The following is a 23,615-nucleotide window of genomic DNA, read 5'->3' on the forward strand; positions in this document are numbered from 1 at the left end:
ATCCCATCAGGGGGAAGGGCTGCTGGAAACACCCCCCACCAAACCAAGACACACCATAGAACAATGAGATACACCATGTGGCAGTAGACAATACACACACAATAGAACAATGGGATACTCCCAGTGGCAGTAGACAATACACACACAATAGAACAATGGGATACTCCCAGTGGCAGTAGACAATACACACACAATAGAACAATGGGATACTCCCAGTGGCAGTAGACAATACACACACAATAGAACAATGGGATACACCATGTGGCAGTAGACAATACACACACAATAGAAAAATGGGATACACCATGTGGCAATAGACAATACAGGAACACATACATCCCATAATAGTTTGCTGTCAAGGAAGACACAATAGAACAATGGAGAAACCACATGACAGTAAACAATGAACAACCCCCACACCCCACCTATACATGTCTACACAATACTAGGACATTCCACCCTGTACGCCTAACAGGCACAGGGTGATTTACACATAAGAGGGATATGGGGAGCTGCAGCAGGGGTCTCCCCACCACTCCAAAGGAGGCTGTGCCCCCCACCCAAAGTCACTCCCCTCACAATATTGTACATTACATACTCCTGGACCCTGCACTATATACTCTGTTGTACATTACATACTCCTGACCCCTGCACAGTATATTCTATGATGTACATTACATTCTCTTGACCCCTGCACTATATACTCTATGTTGTACATTACATTCTCATGACCCCTTCACTATATATTTTATGTTGTACATTACATTTTCCTGACACCTGAACTATATATTCTGTTGTGCATTACATACTCTTCACCCCTGCATTATATACTCTATGTTGTACATTACATCCTCCTGACCCCTGCACTATATACTCTATGTTGTACATTACATACTCCGGACCCCTGCACTATATACTCTATGTTGTACATTACATCCTCCTAACCCCTGCACTGTATACTCTATGTTGTACATTACATACTCCTGACCCCTGCACTGTATACTCTATGTTGTACATTACATACCGCTGACCCCTGCACTATATACTGTATGTTGTACATTACATACTCCTGACCCCTGCACTATATACTTTGTTGTACATTACATGCTACTGACCTCTGCACTATATACTATATAGTGTACATTACATACTCCTGACCCCTGCACTATATACTCTATGTTGTACATTACATACTCCTGACCCCTGCACTATATACTCTATGTTGTACATTACATCCTCCTGACCCCTGCACTATATACTCTGTGTTGTACATTCCATAGTCATGACTTCTGCTCTCCCCCCTGCCCCCACTGCTATATATACACATAATATGGATTCTCTTTTGTTCCCCCCATTTCCTCCCAGCTGGACATTTTATATCGGATGATGTGATTGGAGCACAGACTTTTACATGGTGATAATAATGTGATAACATCCTCCAACTTTGGACCCTTAAACAGTGATAATGAGGGAGGAGTCAATACCCCAATGATGGTGGTCTTCAGGATCAGTCCAGTCTTCATCTTGGTTGTTCTCCCCCCATCCTCACTCTCTGACCTCTGGTGGGGCTCAGCCCCGCTGTTCTTCATGACTAAATCATGGACTAAATAAGGAAGTGCAGTACTTCTTGTGTTGGGAAGATGGCGATGAGTGATAGAGGGGGTGGGGACCCTCGTCCTATAATCCCCTCATCACTGTCCCTCCTATAAAAGACAGTTCTGGTTGTTTCCTCACTCTGTGACTAAGGTCCATGAATAAAGAAATGACCTGGTAGGAGATCAGAGGAGCCATTTCCTAGTTCCCTTGAGGGTGGAATTGTAAGCTCCTCAAAGACCAAGCTGCCTGATGTGGGTGGAGTCCTGGTTTGGGGGAACCAATCAGCTCCTGTCTAGTAATCCTCTTTGTCTTTGTATTTTAGTCCATGGCCGGGAGATGAGGAAAACCTCCGAGGATTGTCTCACTTTGTCTCCAGACTGGAAAGTAGAAGATGAGGACATCACACAGTATAGTCCAGGAGAAAACCCGACTCCTTCCAATGTCCATCCGGCACCACCCAGTGTAGATGGACCATCGGATTCCTCATATCCTGAGGAACCTCAGACTGTGCGGGACCAGGCCGGCCTTCCAACAGGGAAGACATTCTCCTGTACTGAGTGCGGGAAGGGTTTCCTTTATGAATGCCGTCTTAATGTGCATAAAAGGTCTCACATGGGGGAGAAGCCATATTCCTGTGCTGAGTGTGGGAAATGTTTTTCACTGATGTCCTACCTTTGCAAGCATCAGAGATCTCACACAGGGGAGAAGCCGTATTCCTGTCCTGAGTGCGGGAAATGTTTTTCAGTGAAGTGTAATGTTTACACACATCAGAGATCTCACACGGGGGAGAAGCCGTATTCCTGTCCTGAGTGTGGGGAATGTTTTTCACAGAAGTCCAATCTTTATAGACATCAGCAATTTCATACAGGTGAGAAGCCGTATTCCTGTCCTGAGTGTGGCAATTGCTTTTCATTGAAGTCCAGCCTTTACAGACATCAGAGATCTCACACGGGAGAGAAGCCGTATTCCTGTTCTGAGTGTGGGGAATGTTTTTCACAGAAGTCCAATCTTTATAGACATCAGCAATTTCATACAGGTGAGAAGCCGTATTCCTGTCCTGAGTGTGGCAATTGCTTTTCATTGAAGTCCAGCCTTTACAGACATCAGAGATCTCACATGGGAGAGAAGCCATATTCCTGTCCTGAATGCGGGAAATGTTTTTCAGTGAAGTCCCATCTTTACACACATCAAAGATCTCACACGGGGGAAAAGCCATATTCTTGTCCTGAGTGTGGAAAATGTTTTTCAGATAAGTCCAATCTTTACAGACATCAGAGAACTCACATGGGGGTGAAGCCACTTTCCTGTCCAGAGTGAGGGAAATGTTCCTCACTGAAGTCCTGTCTTCCTGTACATCTGGGATTATAAAGAGGTAGACAGATCAGACAGGGGTCAATACCCCTAGGGGATGGAATGGGGGGAGGGCTATGGCAGATGATAAGAAGGTTCCCATGTTACAAACAACCAGTGGAATTGGTAGCATTTGTAGGAAAATAAAAGATACACAAAATCCGTGTGAACATGGTGTCAGTGAATGAACAAGGTGTCAGTGAATGGACAAGGTGTCGGTGAATGGATAAGGTGTCAGTGAATGAAAGTGTTTGTTCCCCAATACCAGAAGTGTGCCCAGCACAATAGGTGAGTTGGAAGGTTTGGTGCATGAAGAGAACTAGGATTGAATTGGTATTGCTGAATCTTGGCTTCATTCCTCACATGACTGGGCCATTCATATTCCTGGCTAGGTTCTCTTTCGGAGAGACGGGGGAAATAGGAAAGGTGGTGGTGTCTGTCTCTATGTGAGAAGTGATCTCAGAGCGAGTGTGAAAGAGGACCTAGTTGATGGAGAGTGTGATGAGGCTGAAGGATTATGGGTGGAACTGCACATGGGGGGCGGTACTACAAAGGTCATCATTGAAGTTTGTTATAGGCCTCCCAGTGTTAATGAGGAGGTGGAGACTCAGCTCCTCACACAGATGGAAAGGGCTGCAAGGGCTGGGACAGTGATAATAATGGGGGATGGTAACGACCCAGAAAGTGACTGGAGTAATGGTACTGCAGGAACAGTTAAAGGGCAAAAATAAATAAACTTACTACAGGACAATTTTATGGTCCAGTTCATAGAGGCCCCAACTAGGAATGATGCTCTACTGGACATAGTCATCTCAAACCATGAAGAGCTTATTACGAATGTCCATATAAAAGAACATCTGGGTAGCAGTGACCATAACATGATTTCATTTATTGTTAGCTGTAAACAGCGAGCACATACGGGAAAATAAAAACGCTCAACTTTAAGAGAGCTAATATCCCTGGGAGGGAATATTGGCATCACAATGAACACAACACAGAAATGGGAGTTCTTCAAAAAGACTGTATGTGACTGCACTGCAAAATATATTCCCATGGGCAACAAGTATAAAAGGCTACAAATCCAACCTATGTGGCTTACGGCCAAAGTTACAAAAGTTATAGATAATAAGAAAAGAGCTTTTATTAAATATAACAATGAAGGAACGCGATCATCGTTTACACATTACAAAGAATAGAACAGAAGATGCAAAAAGGAAATAAAGGCAAAAACTGAAAACAAACGACAGAAAGATATCAGGACGACCCCAAAACATTCCTCCAATATATGAATAGTAGAAAGGTCCGGTCCCAGCATGTAGGCCCTTTACAGAACCATCTAGAGGGGGGGGGGACAAAGAGAAGGACAATGTATGAAATCCCTTCTTCAGCTCTGTGTATACAAAGGAGCATGGGGGGGCTCTTGTCCATAATGGGGGGTGGTACTGACACCCCCCAGATGATCCACATTGGCTCACAATTGATATGATCCAGAAATATTTATACAGAATAAAGGTGAATAAAGCCCCTGGACCGGATGGCAGACACCCACGGGGCCTTACAGAATTCAGCTCTGTCATCTCACAGCCATTGTTTCTCATTGTTAGGGACTCTTTAATGACTGGCATAGTACCACTGGATTGGTGTAAGGCCAATGTGGGGCCAATATTTATAAAGGGGACAAAATCTTTCCCAAGTAATTATAGAGCTGTTAGTGTAACTTCTATAGTTGGGAAGATACCGGAGAGTTTAACCCCTCCCCCTCCTGAGGATTTACCCCCCTTCCTGACCAGACCTCTTTTTGCTTTCGGCGCTGCACTAGTTCAACTGATAATTGCGCGGTCATGCAATGCTGCACCCAAACGAAATTTATGTCCTTTTTTTCACACAAATAGAGCTTTCTGTCGGAGGTATTTGATGACCTGTGCGCTTTTTATTTTTTGCGCTATAAACAAAAAAAGACCAAAAATTTTGAAAAAAAAAAAAATTTTTTACTTTTGGCTATAAAAATATATAGTAAACTTAAAGTTAGTTATAAATTTAGGCCAAAATGTATTCTGCTCCATGTTTTTGGTAAAAAATCCCAATAAGTGTATATTGATTGCTTTGTGTGATAGTTATAGCGTCTACAAACTATGGGAGAGATAATGGAATTTACACCATTGTTTTACTATACAGCGCTGCACTTGTGTTACTGACAATTGCGCGGTCATGCAATACGGTACATGAATGAACATGTAACTAAACTCTTCTTTAAACATAGATGAATCTATCCCAATATACAATAAAATAAAAAAATAAATTGTAAAATAAAATTAAAAATCCCAAAAAATTATATATCAAACTAAATGTCCCAAAAAATAAATGTCCAAAATGTCTCTGTAAAGATGTCTTTCCAAATTCCAAAGCAAACTCGTATCATCTTTAATCATCCAGTATGGAAATTCCAAAATTCTTCATGAACCTCAAAAAAATAAACTTCTGATAGTGTATTACCTTTATACTGAACATACATGTAAAATAGTGAAAGAACCGTGTATCATGCCAACTGCATACCGTGAGCTCACACGTGAAAAAACAATTCCTCTACCAATATATCAATCTCTGAATATGTAAATACACTCGTGACAAGAATCAGAAGAGTGACCATTCCAAGTCCAAACCATGAAACGTGATCACCTCCAAATAGTGAGAATGGAGAATAACCCAAATCTCTAATAGTGAGCACTACAAACTCAATAATAGTGAACAATTAAAAAGCTCTCCTCCAACTGGTGCAACAATGGATCATTCCCCTCTGGAAATAAATCACAGGCTTTCAGGGGATAGTCGCACTCTCCAGGCTTCCTAATGTTCCTGTTGGCACTCTTCCATATTCCTCATCAGGTGAGATAGGAGACAATCAGCGCTATATAGTAACAGAAGTCAATATTTATTGAATATCTTACATTACAATTGAAGAATATCAGCTTCCAGCATTCAGAACAGCTCAGGTGTAGTCCTATGTATAGAGAACCGCATGTTCCCACTTCCAAAATGGCCACCACCACACTTCCGGTTTTGCGTGAGTGCGTTAGACATTGCGTGTCCCAATGTGTTTTGTCACTTCCTGGACTTTTTCACACGGGATCAAGATGTCTGAGAGGTGGTTCCTTATATTCTGTCCCACATCATGGGCAAGAAATCGAATCCGCCATCTTACTATATGGAAAAATGGTGGCATGTATATCTTTATTCCCATTCCCTATACAAGCACTGCAATCCCTATACGAGCACTGCAATCCCTATACGAGCACTGCAATCCCTATACGAGCACTGCAATCCCTGTACAAACACTGCAATCCCTATACGAGCATTGCAATCCCTATACAAACACTGCAATCCCTATACGAGTGTTTTAGTCATGGACTTAATCATCCAGTGCTTATCTGTTCCTGTCCTAATTTATGACGCTAGCTTTTGGAATGTGCGCACATTGGAAGGGACTCACGCTGACACACAAGTTCAGTCTATGAATACTTCTAGTTTATTATAATGAGAAAGTGAACTTATATATGCAGAATGATGCGAGAGTCATGTGACAACAGCATAAGCATTATATTAGTCTTTGATTGGTCATTTCCACACGAAAACAATCTCCGTCATGGTATAGGTGTGATCTTCTTCAGTCTTATCTCATAGAGAAGAAAAACATTCTTTGTTTCCCAAATCACACGGTGGGAGGGGGTCTGTGTGTGTGAGCAGACATTTCTTAAGCAAGGATTTCTTATAGTACCACAAAGCCCAGCAGGCAGAAAATATTCACACAACATATGTATTAAAGTATAAAAGTAAATATTTATAAAACTTATAGAAATAGCGTATATATATATATTCAATAGGAAATGAAATAGGCATTTTACCAAATCCATCACAGTCCCCAATTAAAATGACTATTTTACTCTGTCCCTATAAGACCTCGCTCATCTGTCCCTATAAGACCTCGCTCATCTGTCCTTATGTACCTTGGAACTCTTTTATGCTGCACGTTAGACAGGTGATGACTATTTCATCACCCCCCTTGCCACAGACTTTGTACATAAGGAAGTCAGATGCTATCCCTACAAAATTGTGAGATTACTATTGGCGGAGAGGGACCGTAATGGGGTATAAGGTTTTTCTTCATCTATCATATGGAGATCCTCTTGCTCTTGGTTCAGGAAGGTAGGTGTTCTGTTGTCTACAGCTTTGCTCATCAATTTCCTCACACATGGTATAACACAGCATACAACCAGGACCAGGAGAATCAGAATTATTAGTACAGTTACCCCTATTTGGGCAAGTATCTTTTGCCACCCACTCATCCAACTGAAATATTGATCCCACAAGTCTGTGATCCCTGAATTCTTTTTCAACTCAACTGACAGATCTTCCAATTTCTTCATAGACAGAGTAACCTTACCATTCGAGCCAGCATTGTCAGGAATATATGTACAACATGTTCCGGTTCCTTCTATCATTTTACAGACACCTCCTTTTTCTGCTAGAATCATGTCCAGAGCCATTCTATTCTGGAATGTCATGTAGGATGTAGGGGCTAACTGGTCAACGATTCCTTGGAGGGCATCCCTGGTGTAATTCACAAACCTCTGTTGGTTGTAGTATATGTAATTTATCTAATCTACATTTTTATTAACAGTTATCATGGGAATCAGGGATTCGAAGCCTGCTTTACTTGGTCTCTGGCTTTAAATTTATTAGACACCCCCCTTGGGACTCCAATGGCATCTATATACACATGTGGGTCAAAACTACCAGAAGGAGCTTTTCGTTTCCTCCTACGGCCAGGCGTTGGGTCAGGGGTATTTTCTGCTAGGATGTGGAGAGGCATAATGACCTTTGCAAGGGCATACTCACCAGTCCAAATCCCTTCCAATCTTATTCTAATCTTTTGGTCCCCAGTAATCATCCATGACACATATGTATACCTGGTCACTACTATCGGAACATGCTCGTTGTGTCAAGATCATATAGATTATGGTCATAGCACCACATGGGATCTATACTACAGAAATCAAAGGTGTAAATAGCTACATGAGTGTTGGATGAGTTGTACCAAAATATAGTGGTGTCACCTATATTTCGGTGATATCCACCTGTTGAGCCTCTGTCAGACTCATTAGAAAAAGGATATACAACATAGTTGTCATGGTGTAGATGACGCCTTTCCCTCAGGGTTCGGGACTTTCTTGCAGTGGGAGGCGTGTATCCAAGTGTTCTTCCTGGCCACCTTGTCAGAAGGGGCTGTGGTCAGCAGAACTTGGAATGGACCATCATATCTTGGCTCAAGGGAATGTTTCCTCATAAATGTCTTTACTAATACCCAATCTCCGGGTAATAGGCTGTGAGTTCCTGTATCTGACTCAGAATCTGGAATGGAGAAAACACTTGGACATGGATACGGGTTAATTCACGTGATAATACAGTCACATAATCAGTTAACACATCACATTGTAATTGCAACTGTTCTGGAAAATAACAACCAAGTCTGGGGGCTGAGCTAAACAAAATCTCATAAGGGGATAGGGAGTGTTCTCCTCTTGGTGTGTATCTGACACTAAATAGGGCAATAAACAGACTGTCTGGCCAACTCATGCCAGTCTCTTGGGCCATTTTTTAGCATTCTTTCTATTTTTTCACTACTTTGGGGGTGATAGGGGGTATGGAACGCCAGAGTGACTCCTAATGCCGCCCATATTTCATTGCTTACTGAAGCTGTGAAGGCGGGGCCCTGGTCACTCTCTATCACCTTTGGAAGCCCATATCTGCATACAACCTCAGTGAGGAGTTTCTTCGCAGTTGTTTTAGCAGTCATGTTAGTTACAGCAAAGGCCTCTGGCCAACTGGAAAACATGTCCAACACCACTAGGGTGTACTCAACCACCCACTCTTTGGCATCTGGATATGGTCAATTTGTATCCTATGAAAAGGGTATAGGGGTTTGGCCAAGTGTTTCTGTAGTGTCTTCTCTGTGCGTCCCGGATTGCATTTTTGGACAGATGGCACATGTTCTGCAAAAATTGTTCGTCAATGTGGTGATTCCAGGCGCTATATCGTACTTGTTGATAAAAGAGTTCATGAGGCTCTTTGACAGATGGGCTGCTCCGTGTGCCCACTGGACTACAGCTGGAAACATATTCTTGGGTAAACAAAGCCTCTTGTTGCACTCAAACAGACCGTCTTTGAGAATAGCTCCTCTCCATCTCCAGCTTTCTTTTTCTTCTGAACTTGCTGCTTCTTGGAATTCCTTGAGGTAGCTTCTGTCCACAGGTATGGTCTGTAAGGTGAATATTGGTTCCCACTCTCCGGTCACCTCTCCTTCCATTTCTGGTGATCCCATGGCCGCTCGTTTTGCCGCCAGATTATTGCCTTTGGCTTCTGAAGAGTTTAATTTCCCATGAGCTTTTACCTTCAGAATAGCCACTTGAATGGGTAGAAGGAGTGCTTCCAGCAGTTGTCCAATGGCTGCTCCATGTCTTTTGGACGTACCTGCCGCAGTCATAAATCCTCTTGCCTTCCATGTGGGTCCAAAGTCATGGGCCACCCCAAAGGCATATCTGGAGTCTGTGTAGATATTGGCCCATTTCCTTCCACCATCTGGCATGCTGTTGTAAGTGCTTGAAATTCAGCTCCCTGTGCAGATATTGCTGGCGATAGGGCTCTTGCCTGTAGGACTGTGTCTGCAGTAGTGACCACAAATCCTGTATAATATTTGCCTCCATCGTCTGCATATCTGGAACCATCAACAAAAAAGGTGAAGTCTGGGTCCTGCAGTGGTGTTTCACTCACTGTGGGGAGATGGAAGATTTCCATTTTCATCACTTCAAGAAAATTATGAGGCTCAGTGGCTCCATCATCCTCTCCACTTTCTGCATTACCTTCATTACCCCCCTCAGCAATTGGGAGGAGAGTGGCCGGATTCAGGGTTTGGCAACGCAGGAGAGTGACATTATCAGGAAATTGGAGGGAACACTGTAGTCTAAGATGCCTCGTTGTGGAGAAATGTTTAGGTTGGACTTGGTTTAAAATGGCAGCAATGGCATACGGTGCCAGAAGAACAAGTTCATGTCCCAGTACGATATCAGAGGTCTTATCCAGCAGAGCTGGAGCAGCAAAAACTGCACGCAGACACGAGGGTGCTCCTCTAGCCACTGGGTCCAAACGGCATGAGTAGTAGCCTACAGGTCGTAGGCAGTTTCCGTGGGTCTGGGCCAATACTCCTGTGCCATGGCCTTGGCGTTCAGACACGAACAGTTTGAAAGGTTTCTCGTAGTCTGGTAGACCTTGGGCTGGGGCTGAAGAAAGTAAGCGTTTTAGAGCCAAAAAGTTGGAGGCGGCCTCTTCGGACAGATGGAAGGGCTCAGACTTGAGAGCATCGTAGAGTGGTTGCATAAACCAAGAAACATCAGGAATCCATGACCTACAGTAGGATATGAGGTCAAGAAAGGCATGGAGTGGCTTCTGGCCTAAAGGGAGTGGCAAGTTCTGGATGGCCTTAACTCTTTCCTCCGTAAGATGCCTTGTTCCATGTGAGAGGCAGTGGCCCAAGAACACGACTGTTGTAGAGCACCATTACAACTTCGGTTTAGAAGCCTTACAGCCTTGGTGTGCCAAGTAACATAGTAAACTCTCTGAGGCTTCTTCAGCCGTGGGCAGGTCATCAGCACAGAGGAAAAGTCATCCACATATTGAAGAAGGACCACTGCCGAATGTTCCTTTTGCCACGTGCCCAGTATGGTGGTCATGGCTTTGGCAAACTGGCTCAGGAAATTTTGCGCCCCCTTGTGGCATAACTGCCCAGGTGTATTGCCGCCCCTCATGGATAAAAAAATGAAGAAATATCTGCAGGGAAGATACACGGTGAAATACTTTGCTGTTGGAGGTACCCCTGTGAGTAAAGTGTGGGGATTTGGAACGATAGGTGTCTCTAAGACAGTGGCTTCATTCACTGCTCGGAGGTCCTGTACCATCCTGTACTTCTCTGGTTCTCCTTTGGGTGTCTTCTTTTCTTATCGGGAACAAAAGTGTATTACATGGAGAGGTACAAGGTATGCGTGCACAGTTTACCACAAGGGACTTGACCTGCTTCGAAATTGCCTTGGATTGCGCTGGTTTCAGTGGGTACTGTGGTTTCCTGGGTAGGGGAGCTCCAGGCTTCAGTTCCACCATAATTGGGGGTACCTTTTAAACGTCCAATATCTTCGGGTCCTGTGGACCATAAACAACTTTGGATTCTGCTCAGCACATCCGGTGCTACGTAGAATGTACCATTGACTTGTAAGACCGGACACACTGGGTAGAGGCGGCTCACTCGAGGCGTTGGCCTTCCATTTGTCTAATTTGGTGTACCAATATGGCCGCCTCCAGGAAGTGTACTGGGCTGGGCAGGAAGGGACAAAGCAGGAGCAGCAAGATGGCTGCCTTCAGGAAGTGTACTGGGCTGGGCAGGAAGGGACAAAGCAGGTGTAGCAAGATGGCTGCCATCAGGAAGTGTACTGGGCAGGGCAGGAAATGACAACACAGGTGTAGCAAGATGGCTGCTAGCAGGAAGTGTACTGGGCAGGGCTGGGATTATGGGAATAAAGTAGGCGTTAGACAAAAGGGCAGGGCTGTCCCTGCCCTCCTTTGTCCTGAATTCTATCATCATAGGGATTCCATTTTCACTTTTATGATACATTATACAATCGCCATTTTATTGAATTTCTTCCAACTATCCTTTATGCAACGCTTTTACAGTTTTTTTTTTTTTACCAAGCTTCTGTCACGTTCAGCAAACCTTTTTCACATAACATTCCTCTCTGTTCCTACAATGATGTATGCCAGTCCTGACCTTCAGCTTACAAACTTTTGCTACTTTAGATAACTTTTTAACTGCTTCACTTCCTTCTCCCTTCTTTACAATATCACATGCCAGTAATCCTTTTCAATATTTAACACATTAATGGTACACATAAACAGTTTTTGTTTTTTTTGTTTTTTTTTTCCTGTAGCAATACCTGTTCTGTCCACTACTCTTTGTGGATAACTTTGGCTACATTATACCAAGCTTCTTGCTGTTTTCAGCAAATATTTGTCAACTAAGACATCTTTCTCCTCTTTTCTTTTTTTTTTTTCTTCGCCATTCTTTATCTTTGATTCCATATACTTTCTAACTTAACTAGTTCCTTAACATACTGCTCCCCCTCCCTCTGTGCAACCAGGTCACGTGCTAACATTCCTTTCTAGGGGTCTCATCAGCTTCTGACCCATCTCCTCCTGTCTCTGGTCCTTCCTAACAGAAACCCAAGACTCTTCACAGGCTGCTGCTCACTCTGTTCACAATCTTCCAGCTGTTCTAATTGGCAGGGGCACCTTTCTATACTATGCCCCCCCTCTCTCGCCTCTGCTTCTATCTGCTGAATTGATTTCCCAATACCCCCCCTTACAGGGTAATGCACATTAAGGTGGAAAACTAACACTTCAGGCAAATCAGAAAACAGAGGATGACATCCTAACAATTCCTGACTATATCCTTTCTCTTTAACCCTTAACAAACCCCAACCGTCTTCATGAATGGCAAACATTAAACCAGACACACATTTAGGACATGACATATCAGTCTATCTTGGTGGGCTAGAGTACAGATCACTGAGTAACTCTTCGTAACCCACACAAACAGTTACGGCAACCCGCCGTCACACTACAGTGACGCGTAACCCGACACCTCCTCTCTTGTGGTCAACACACAAGGTTACCACACACCCAGAGAAATTATGTGTCAAAACCCTCAGTAGGTCCACTCCTCTTCCACCTCAAGACTGATACATAAAAAACACACACAACAGAAACCCAGGTAACAGATAAGCACATGCAGGTATATTTAAATAAACTTCGGGCAAGCAAGGTTACCTGCTTTTAGTGACCTTTAGCAGCCGTACTAGGCACAGGTATGAATCAACAACAAAGACAGGATAAGCAATGGTAAGATAGCAAAATATATCTTACCATGCACCAGAGGTGATCAATCTCCAGTCTGTCCAGTTTGACTGACACTTAATGCCTTTTGATGTCGGCTGGCTGCAGGTTCATTACCCAGAATTCCCGGGTTTCTCGGCACCAGATGATTTAGTATTGGACTTAAATTGTCCAGTGCTTATCTGTTCCTGTCCTAATTTATGATGCTGGCCAGCTTTTGGAATGTGCGCACATGAAGAAACTCACACTGACACGTTTGGTCTGTGAAAACTTCTCTCTAATTTATTGAAATAAAACCGTGAGTTTATATATGAAAAATGATGCGAACATCACGTGATAACAGCATAAGCATTATATTAGTCTTTGATTGGTCACTTTACACGAAAACAATCTCCGTCATGGTATAGGTGTGATCTTCTTCAGTCTTATCTTAAAAAGAGAAAAACATTCTTTTGTCTTCCAAATCACACGATGGTAGGGGGTCTGTTCCTGTGAGCAAATATTTCTTAAGCAAGGATTTCTTAAAGTACCACAAAGCCCAGCAGGCAGAAAATATTCACACAGCATATATATTCATGCTAAACATTTATAAATATGTGAAAAGAAATAGTATTAAAGTATTAAAGTATAAAAGTAAATATTTATAAAACTTATAGAAATAGCGTATATATATATATTCAATAGGAAACGAAATAGGCATTTTACCAAATCCATAACACCTTGTCCCCATGTTAATGGGGACAAGGGCCTCTTCCGTTAGTGGGATAATTGGTCAGCCATTTTTCGGGATTTTAGCATATTTTGTTTATCAGTAAAGTTGGAAATTTTTTTTCCAAATTTACTGATAAAAAAAATGTGCCAAAATCCCAAAAAATGGCTGACCAATTATCCCACTAACAGCCCAAAAATCGTTAGTTTTTTTTTTCGGCAGAAAAATCTGCCGATTTTAGACCCATCTATGGCCTGCTTTAGATGGGTCTAAAATCGTCCAAAAAAAAAATCGGGTGATTTTCGGGCCGTTACTGGGGTAAATTGGTCAGCCATTTTTGGGGATTTTGCCACTTTTTTAATTGGTATATTTGGATAAAAATCGGCCAATTTTACAGATCCGCCGATTTTAGCTGCAATGATCAGCAAATTGGCTGATCTTTTAACAGATAAAAAATCTGCACATGAGCCATGACCTGCAAGAAAAAGAAGAAAAAGAAGAAGAAAATGAAAAAGAATAAAAAAAAAAAAAGAAGAAAAAGAAAAATGCAGGCCATAGATGGGGCGAAAACTGACCGTTTTTTAAAAAAAAGAATAAAAATGAAAAATCGGTTGTTCAATGGGCCGACGTTACCACCAATGGTAAAAAAAATTTTTGATTTTCGCCCCGTCTATGGCCGGCAGAGAGCTGCGCTATTATATTTGTCATTAAAAAGTATAAAGGTTTCAACATTGTATCTATATGTATCCGAATAAAAACATCTATATCCGGAATGGATACAAATGGATACAATGTTGCATTCTCTATACTTTTTAATGTCAAATATAATAGCGGAGCTCTCTGCTGGGACAGAAGGAATGTTTCAGCTGTCATCGGGGTTTCCCACTGACAGCTGAATTTTAAATTGTTTCTGTGAATTAAATAAATAATAAAAAAAACAGCGTGGGGTCCCCCCTCCCATCCATACCAAGCCCTTCAGGTCTGGTATGGATATTAAGGGGGAACTCAATGCCAAAATTGTAAAAAAAAAACAGCGTGGGGACCCCCTCAATATCCATACCAGACCCTTATCCGAGCATGCAGCCCAGCAGGTCAGGAAAGGGGGGGGGGGTCGAGCGAGCGCCCCCCCCCCTGAACCAATACCAGGCTACATGCCCTTAACATGGGGGTGCTTTGGGGCAGGGGGGGCCTCCCAAAGCACCTTGTCCCCATGTCGATGAGGACAAGGGCCTCTTCCCCACAACCCTGGCCGGTGGTTGTGGGGGTCTGCGGGCGGGGGGCTTATCAGAATCTGGAAGCCCCCTTTAACAAGGGGGCCCCCAGATCCCGCCCCCCCCCCCCTACGTGAATGAGTCTGCGGTACATGGTCCCGCGACTCATTCACAAAAAAACAAAGTGTGGTGTAAAAAAAACACAGTACAGGGTCTTTGACAAGTCCTTTATTAAAACAATGCCCCCCAAAGTAGATCCAGCGTCAATCACGGCGGCGACCCGAAAAAAGAAAAAAAGTTCTGCTCCCATCGGAGGCTTCCAGCCTTGTGAAAAAAAGGCTGACAGTTGTTAAACAGGTTAGGGGCGGGGCCAGCCATGGACATCATCCCCGCCCCTCACCTATTTGAGAACTGTCACCCTGTCTCTCCACTGAGGCTAACTAGCTGAATGCAGGAGACAGTCTGACAGTTCCTATATATAGGTATGGGGCGGGGCCAGTCGGGAACAGCAAGCATGTGACATGGGGCGGGTCACTCGGATGATGTCCCCGGCTGGCCCCGCCCCATACCTATATATAAGAACTGTCAGACTGTCTCCTGCATTCAGCTAGTTAGCCTCAGTGGAGAGACAGGGTGACAGTTCTCAAAAAGGTAAGGGGCGGGGATGATGTGCCCGGCTGGCCCCGCCCCTAACCTGTTTAAGAACTGTCAGCTAGCCTTTTTTTCACAAGGCTGGAAGCCTCCGACGGGAGCGGAACTTTTTTCTTTCTTTATTCGGGTCGCCGCCGTGATCGACGTTGGATCTACTTCGGGGGACATTGTTTAAATAAAGGACTTGTCAAAGACCCTGTACTGTGTTTTTTTACACCACACTTAGTTTTTTTGTGAACGAGTCGGGGGACCATATACCGCAGACTCATTCACATAGGGGGGGCCGGGATCTGGGGGCCCCCTTGTTAAAGGGGGCTTCCAGATTCTGATAAGCCCCCCACCCGCAGACCCCCACAACCACCGGCCAGGGTTGTGGGGAAGAGGCCCTTGTCCTCATCGACATGGGGACAAGGTGCTTTGGGGGGGAGCCCCCCTGCCCCAAAGCACCCCCCCTATGTTGAGGGCATGTGGCCTGGTATGGTTCAGGAGGGGGGGGCGCTAGCTCATCCCCCCCCTTTCCTGACCTGCCGGGCTGCATGCTCGGATAAGGGTCTGGTATGGATATTGAGGGGGACCCCCGCTGTTTTTTATTTTTTAAATTTCAGCATGGAGTTCCCCCTTAATATCCATACCAGACGTGACCGAGTTCCGGCTGTCAGAGGACTCCACACACAGGAGACGTGACCGAGTGCCGGCTGTCAGAGGACTCCACACACAGGAGACGTGACCGAGTGCCGGCTGTCAGAGGACTCCACACACAGGAGACATGACCGAGTGCCGGCTGTCAGAGGACTCCACACACAGGAGACGTGACCGAGTGCCGGCTGTCAGAGGACTCCACACACAGGAGACGTGACCGAGTGCCGGCTGTCAGAGGACTCCACACACAGGAGACATGACCGAGTGCCGGCTGTCAGAGGACTCCACACACAGGAGACATGACCGAGTGCCGGCTGTCAGAGGACTCCACACACAGGAGACGTGACCGAGTGCCGGCTGTCAGAGGAATCCACACACAGGAGACGTGACCGAGTGCCGGCTGTCAGAGGACTCCACACACAGGAGACATGACCGAGTGCCGGCTGTCAGAGGACTCCACACACAGGAGACGTGACCGAGTGCCGGCTGTTAGAGGACTCCACACACAGGAGACGCAACCGAGTGCCGGCTGTCAGGGGAATCCACACACAGGAGACGCCACCGAGTGCCGGCTGTCAGAGGACTCCACACACAGGAGACGTGACCGAGTGCCGGCTGTCAGAGGAATCCACACACAGGAGACGTGACCGAGTGTCGGCTGTCAGAGGACTCCACACACAGGAGATGTGACCGAGTGCCGGCTGTCAGAGGACTCCACACACAGGAGACGTGACCGAGTGTCGGCTGTCAGAGGAATCCACACACAGGAGACGTGACCGAGTGCCGGCTGTCAGAGGACTCCACACACAGGAGACGTGACCGAGTGCCGGCTGTCAGAGGAATCCACACTGAGATTTACTATTGAGCAGTGGCTAAAAAGCAAGCGCCCACAGAGGACGTCTAAAATGTGTTCTGCACATGCGCATTTATATTAGACAAAGACACTGCACAGGCATCTAGTTTTTTACTGTGTTGATTTGCTTGAAAAAAACTACTTTTAACACATTTTAATTTTTTTTTGAAATGGCAGATATTGTTTAAAGTGAAGTCCTGATATTTGGCAAAGCAAATTTCAAAGTGAACGTCTCTGCAGTGATTTTTCATGGTGTTAGACATACCTCTTAGCAAGTCTGCTTTGTGAGTCTGATTCCGGGCGTGTGTCTCGTTAGTAAATTCGATTTGGCGTCTACTTATGGACGCTGCTCAATAGTAAATCACATTGTGGGGTAAAAGTAGACAGTCGCTCATTAAAATTGGGCATTCGCCCACGAATATGCACCCAGGCACAATAGTAAATCAGGGCCTAAGAGTCTTCCACATCACCACTGATCACTGCCAAATGGCCTCTTTCATCAGTGTGAGACGGTGGGGGCTCTTGGGCTGGGGCAGAATGTAATGCGTTTCTCCTCCGAGACAACAAATAATCCTCATCCTTAGTGAACAGAGGATACAGCTGAATATAATCAGGAAGCGCAGTGGCAGGCATCAAAGAAGTGGCAAAAAAAGGATTATGAGTCTGTTTAGCTACTGGGGCAGAAGGGATTGGTGTCGGGTACTTATATCCTGGGCATACTTCAACCAATTCAATGCTCCCCCTCTCATATATTTCATATCCCACTCAGGATCTGGACCAAAATAGGGAAAGTCAGTTTTATCCCCTAAACATATCCCCTTTATCATATCCATGTGAAAATCATCATTGTCCCCATCTCTGGGAAAAGGACTGGCACTACCCATGGTTGAACTCCACCCCACCAAGCTGTCCACTCATGGGACAAGACAACAATCCCAAGGTGACACTCTGGCAACATATTCTTTACATGTCTCATTAGCTGGTAGTTGGGATTTTTCTAGAGCTGATCCGTCTTCCTTAGTAAATTTCTTTAACAGTTTTCTTCCTCTGAATACTTTACACGGTGGCTCTGGAGGGTCTGGGTACTTCCCCTTACCTTGGGAGTTTCCCATCATCACTGCAAAGCAAAGAAGCAATATTATGTGAGCTGGCCTATGTGTTTCTCTCCCAGTGATGACTCTTTGTGCCGGGTGAAGCTGGACTGAACTCACGTAGAGCTCCGACAAAATTCTCCTCAACTGCACAAGTGCTTCAAGGCTGAAAATCACCTGGACAGGTACACCCCTATTGTGACTCCTTCAGACTGTCACCATGCTTTCACCTATCCCAGGTCAATGGAGAAATCTCCTCGCTGAGTAGATGGGGCGTCTCACAGTCCTACAGAGACTTAGAATACATCTACTGAACAGTTTCTCTAGTTACAAGCGTACATAATCACTGAACACACTACTCTGTATGATTGTATGGAGGACATACACACATTTCTTATACATCAACCTAGGTTCTGTTTAACCCCGCGAGCTCCCAAAGCTCCAGCGGACAATTGCTCATGCTACCGCAGCACAGAAACTTGGTGGAGATAGGGGGCGATCAGGGGAAAGGAAGACAACAAATGCTCACCTACCTCCGATGGCCGATCCTATCCCACTTCTGACACCACTTCTGTCAGGAACATCAATTTATGCCGGCCTCCTCCTCCATACAAACATCCAGTTCAAAGTACTTTGGGAATAATACAAGTCAGACATCTAGATGTGTGATGCAAAATGTGACTTCTTTATTATTCATCAAGCTTTAAGTAATAAATGAGAATGCGGCATATTTCAGGCGGTTTCCATAAAGCACCAATCAGAATACAGAATAGAGATTTCAGTAAACTACTCCACGGCACGTCATAACAAAAATACAACAGGATAGTGACTTCTGTGATTTCTATAAACAAGAAATGTGTGCATAGATACCAGCATTCACATCCCACGGGAACATCTTGTATGTACAACAAACCAGTTAGTAGGCACAAAGCAAAAGTGAGTGAACTATTAACCCTTTCATATAGTAGGTGGAGCTAATTACTGATTTTTAGCACCATCTAAGGACAAATAGGGTTTTTTTTTGTTTAAAATCAATGGTTGGTTTAATCCTTAGGTTTTATTCAATGTATGTTCATTAATAACTACTGTGCTCATAAATGTATGAGTGTGATCTCCAGCATTTGTATGACACCACCCCTAATATAGTAAACTAAAAATACATTTGGGGAGCCGTGACAAATTCTGGCCATATTTTAATAAACACTGATTTCCGATAATCGTCAGCTCCATCTAGTGGCCATAGTGAGGTATTGGTTCCAAAATGCCTCAATCAGAAAAAACAATTCCAATACATTATGGCCACTAGATGGAGCCAATGATCATAGGAAATCACTGTATGAAAAGATCCCAACATGTGACATGGCTGAATGAATGCTGGTCATATTAGTTCATCTATTCTCTAAGTGGGGTGGTAACTATTGGGTCAATCCCTTTTACAAACCACACATAATATCGCCCTTCAAAGTGAAAACAGAAACGATTTGCAGAAAATCAAAGAGTAGAAATATTTTCCGGTGGATCCCCTCTACCCAGACCCCATATGTAGACATACGGTGAAGGAAATGCGTATTTGCTCCCCTGCTGATGTTGAATGTTTGCCCCTCACAAAGAAATGATCGATCTAAATCGAATGTTCGGTGTATTGTAACACTGAGAGACAGATGCATTTCTGCTGAATTTATTGTTGCTATTCTAACAAATGATGACTGATCTGCATGTTGATGAGGGAAATAAGGATTTGATCCGCTTCACAAAACATGACTTAGTACTTGGTGGCAAATTTCTTGTTGGCAATCACAGAGGTCAGACGTTTCCTGGAGTTGGCCCCCAGGTTTGCACACATCTCAGGAGGGATTTTGGCCCACTCTTCTTGGCAGAGGTTTGGTGACTGATGTTTGGCAACTCAAACTTTCATCCCCCTTCACAGATTTTAAATCGAATTAGGGTCTGGAGACTGGCTAGGCCACTCCAGGACCTTCTTGAGCCGCTCCTTTGTTGCCTTGGCCGTGTGTTTTGGGTCATTGTCATGCTGGAACACCCATCCAGCACCCATTTTCAATGCCCTGGCTGAGGGAAGATGGTTCTCACCCAAAATTAGATGGTACATTGCCCTGTCCATCATCCCTCTGATGCGGTGCAGTTGTCCTGTCCCCTTAGCAGAAAAACACCCCCAAAGCAGAATGTTTTAACCACCATGTTTCACAATTGGGATGGTGTTCTTGGGGTCATAGGCATCATTCCTCCTCCTACAAACACGGCGAGTTGAGTTGATGCCAAAGAGCTGGATTTTGGTCTCCTCTGACCACAACACTTCCCACCAGTCCTCCTCTGCATCATTCAGATGTTCAGTGGCAGACTTCAGATGGGCCTGGACATGTGCTTTCTTGAGCAGAGGGACCTTGTGGGCACTGCAGGATTTCAGTCCTTGTCGGCGTAGTGTGTTACCAATTGTTTTCTTGGTGACTGTGGTCCCAGCTGCCTAGAGATCATTGACAAGATCCTCACGTGTAGTTCTGGGATGATTCCTCACTGTTCTCATGATCATTGACACTCCACGAGGTGAGATCTTGCATGGTGCACCAGACCTAGGGAGACTGACACTTGTTTTGTGTTTCTTCCATTTGTGAATGATTGCACCAACTGTTGTCACCTTCTCACCAAGCTGCTTGGCCATAGTTTGGTAGCCCAGTCCAGCCTTGTGTAGGTCTACCATCTTGTCCCTGACATCCTTGGACAGCTCTTTGGTCTTTGCCATGGTGGAGAGTTTGGAATCTGATGGTCTGATTGCTCCTGTGGACAGGTGTCTTTTATACAGGTAACACAATGAGATTAGCAGCACTCCCTTTAAGAGACTGCTTCTAATCTCAGCTTGTTACCTGTATGAAAGACACCTGGGAGCCAGAAATCCTGCTGAATGATAGGGGATCAAATCCTTCTTTCCCTCATGAACATGCAGATCAGTCATCATTTGTTAGACGCATTTCTGCTGAATTTGTTGCTATTCTGTCTCTCAGTGTTACACCGAACATTCCATTGTTAGACCGATCATTTCTTTGTGAGGGGCGAACATTCAACATCAGCAGGGGAGCAAATACACATTTCCTTCACTGTAGGCTGCACCCCAATGAAAAGTCAGCCCAGTGCTCTAGGTCAGGACTACATTTTTATTCTTCTCCTGCTATCAATGGCCAACCCGGTCCCACACTTCATCCATGTCTTTGGGGGCCTCTCATCTCCTTATCAACTGTTTCTTCCATGATGAAGATCAGCCATGGAGTATATCTGAGGTGTATATCAGGGTGTGCTTCTTCCCCACATGAGAGCTGGGATGTCCAGCAACATTCATCTAGAAGACATTTCCCGCACTCAAGGCACCAATACACCTCCAGGGTTGTGTGGGACCCCTGATGTACAGGAAGACAGGACTTCAGTGAGGAACATTTCCCTCACTCAGGACAGGAAAGTGATTTCTCCCCCGTGTGAGATCTCTGATCTGTATGAAGACAGGACATCTCTAAAAAACCTTTTCCACACTCAGAACAAGAATACGGCTACTCCCTTGTGTGAGATCTTTGATGTGTGTGAAGATAGGATTTCCGTGAAAAACATTTCCCACACTCAGGACAGGAATATGGCTTTTCTCCTGTGTGAGATCTCTGATGTGTGTGAAGATGGGACTTCTGTGAAAAACATATCCCACACTCAGGACAGGAATACGGCTTCTCCCCCGTGTGAGATCTTTGATGTGTGTGAAGATTGGATTTCCGTGAAAAACATTTCCCACACTCAGGACAGGAATACGGCTTATCCCCCGTGTGAGATCTCTGATGTTTATGAAGATTGGAATTCAGGGAAAAACATTTCCCACACTCAGGACAAGAATATGGCTTCTCCCCCGTGTGAGATCTCTGATGTCGATGAAGACTGAACTGCTGTGAAAAACATTTCCCACATTCAGGACAGGAATATGGCTTCTCCCCCGTGTGAGATCTCTGATGTTGATGAAGTTTAGACTTCACTGAAAAACATTTCCCACACTCAGAACAGGAATACGGCTTGTCCCCCGTGTGAGATCTCTGATGTTTATGAAGATTGGACTTCAGGGAAAAACATTTCCCACACTCAGGACAAGAATATGGCTTCTCCCCCGTGTGAGATCTCTGATGTTGATGAAGTGTGGACTTCACTGAAAAACATTTCCCACACTCAGGACAGGAGTATGACTTCTCCCCAGTGTGAAATCTCTGATGTGTGTGAAGATAGTACAGTCGTGAAAAACATTTCCCGCACTCAGGACAGGAATACGACTTCTCCCCTGTGTGAGATCTTTTATGCACATTAAGTCTGGATTTATAACAAAAACCCTTCCCGCACTCAGTACAGGAAAACTTCTTCTCTGTTGGAAGGCCGGTCCGGTCCCGCACACTCTGAGGTTCCTCAGGATACGAGGAATCCGATGGTCCATTTACACTGGGTGGTGCCAGATGGACATTGGAGGGAGCCGGGTTTTCTCCTGGACTATACTGTGTGATGTCCTCATCTTCTACTTTCCAGTCTGGAGACAAAGTGAGACAATCCTCGGAGGTTTTCCTCATCTCCCGGCCATGGACTAAAATACAAAGACAAAGAGGATTACTAGACAGGAGCTGATTGGTTCCCCCAAACCAGGACTCCGCCCACATCAGGCAGCTTGGTCTCTGAGGAGCTTACAATTCCACCCTCAAGGGAACTAGGAAATGGCTCCTCTGATCTCCTACCAGGTCATTTCTTTATTCATGGACCTTAGTCAGAGAGTGAGGAAACAACCAGAACTGTCTTTTATAGGAGGGACAGTGATGAGGGGATTATAGGACGAGGGTCCCCACCCCCTCTATCACTCATCGCCATCTTCCCAACACAAGAAGTACTGCACTTCCTTATTTATTCCATGATTTAGTCATGAAGAACAGCGGGGCTGAGCCCCACCAGAGGTCAGAGAGTGAGGATGGGGGGAGAACAACCAAGATGAAGACTGGACTGATCCTGAAGACCACCATCATTGGGGTATTGACTCCTCCCTCATTATCACTTTCTGTTTAAGGGTCCAAAGTTGGATGATGTTATCACATTATTATCACCATGTAAAAGTCTGTGCTCCAATCACATCATCCGATATAAAATGTCCAGCTGGGAGGAAATGGGTGTAACAAAAGAGAATGCATATTATGTGTATATATAGCAGTGGGGGGAGGGGAAGAGCAGAAGTCACGACTATGTAATGTACAACATGGAGTATATAGTGCAGGGGTCAGGAGTATGTAATGTACAACATACAGTATATAGTGCAGGGGTCAGGAGTATGTAATGTACAACAGAGTACATAGTGCAGGGGTCAGGAGTATGTAATGTACAACATAGAGTATATAGTGCAGGGGTCAGGAGTATGTAATGTACAACAGAGTATATAGTGCAGGGGTCAGGAGTATGAAATGTACAACATAGAGTATATAGTGCAGGGGTCAGGAGTATGGAATGTACAACATAGA

General features: G+C 44.6%; 2 protein-coding genes across 2 annotated transcripts in view; one reads left to right on the top strand and one right to left on the bottom strand.

Moving 5' to 3' along the window:
• Positions 1–22,810, bottom strand: part of LOC149468115 (uncharacterized) — a 368,056-nt gene extending 345,246 nt beyond the window's left edge. The window contains 1 exon segment of the mRNA XM_089670677.1: positions 21,698–22,810. Coding sequence (XP_089526803.1) covers positions 21,698–22,772 — 1,075 coding nt within the window. The 5' untranslated portion in view covers positions 22,773–22,810.
• LOC149468121 (uncharacterized) lies at positions 1,833–3,108 on the top strand. The gene has a single exon (XM_089670616.1). The coding sequence runs from the start codon at positions 1,846–1,848 to the stop codon at positions 2,911–2,913; it is 1,068 nt and encodes a 355-aa protein (XP_089526742.1). The 5' UTR covers positions 1,833–1,845; the 3' UTR covers positions 2,914–3,108.
• Positions 22,811–23,615: the final 805 nt, after the last annotated feature.

Source organism: Staurois parvus, unplaced genomic scaffold (assembly GCF_062004578.1).
Source record: "Staurois parvus isolate SC_StPar_1 unplaced genomic scaffold, SC_StPar_1.0 ptg000092l, whole genome shotgun sequence".
In the NCBI taxonomy this organism is placed as follows: domain Eukaryota; kingdom Metazoa; phylum Chordata; class Amphibia; order Anura; family Ranidae; genus Staurois; species Staurois parvus.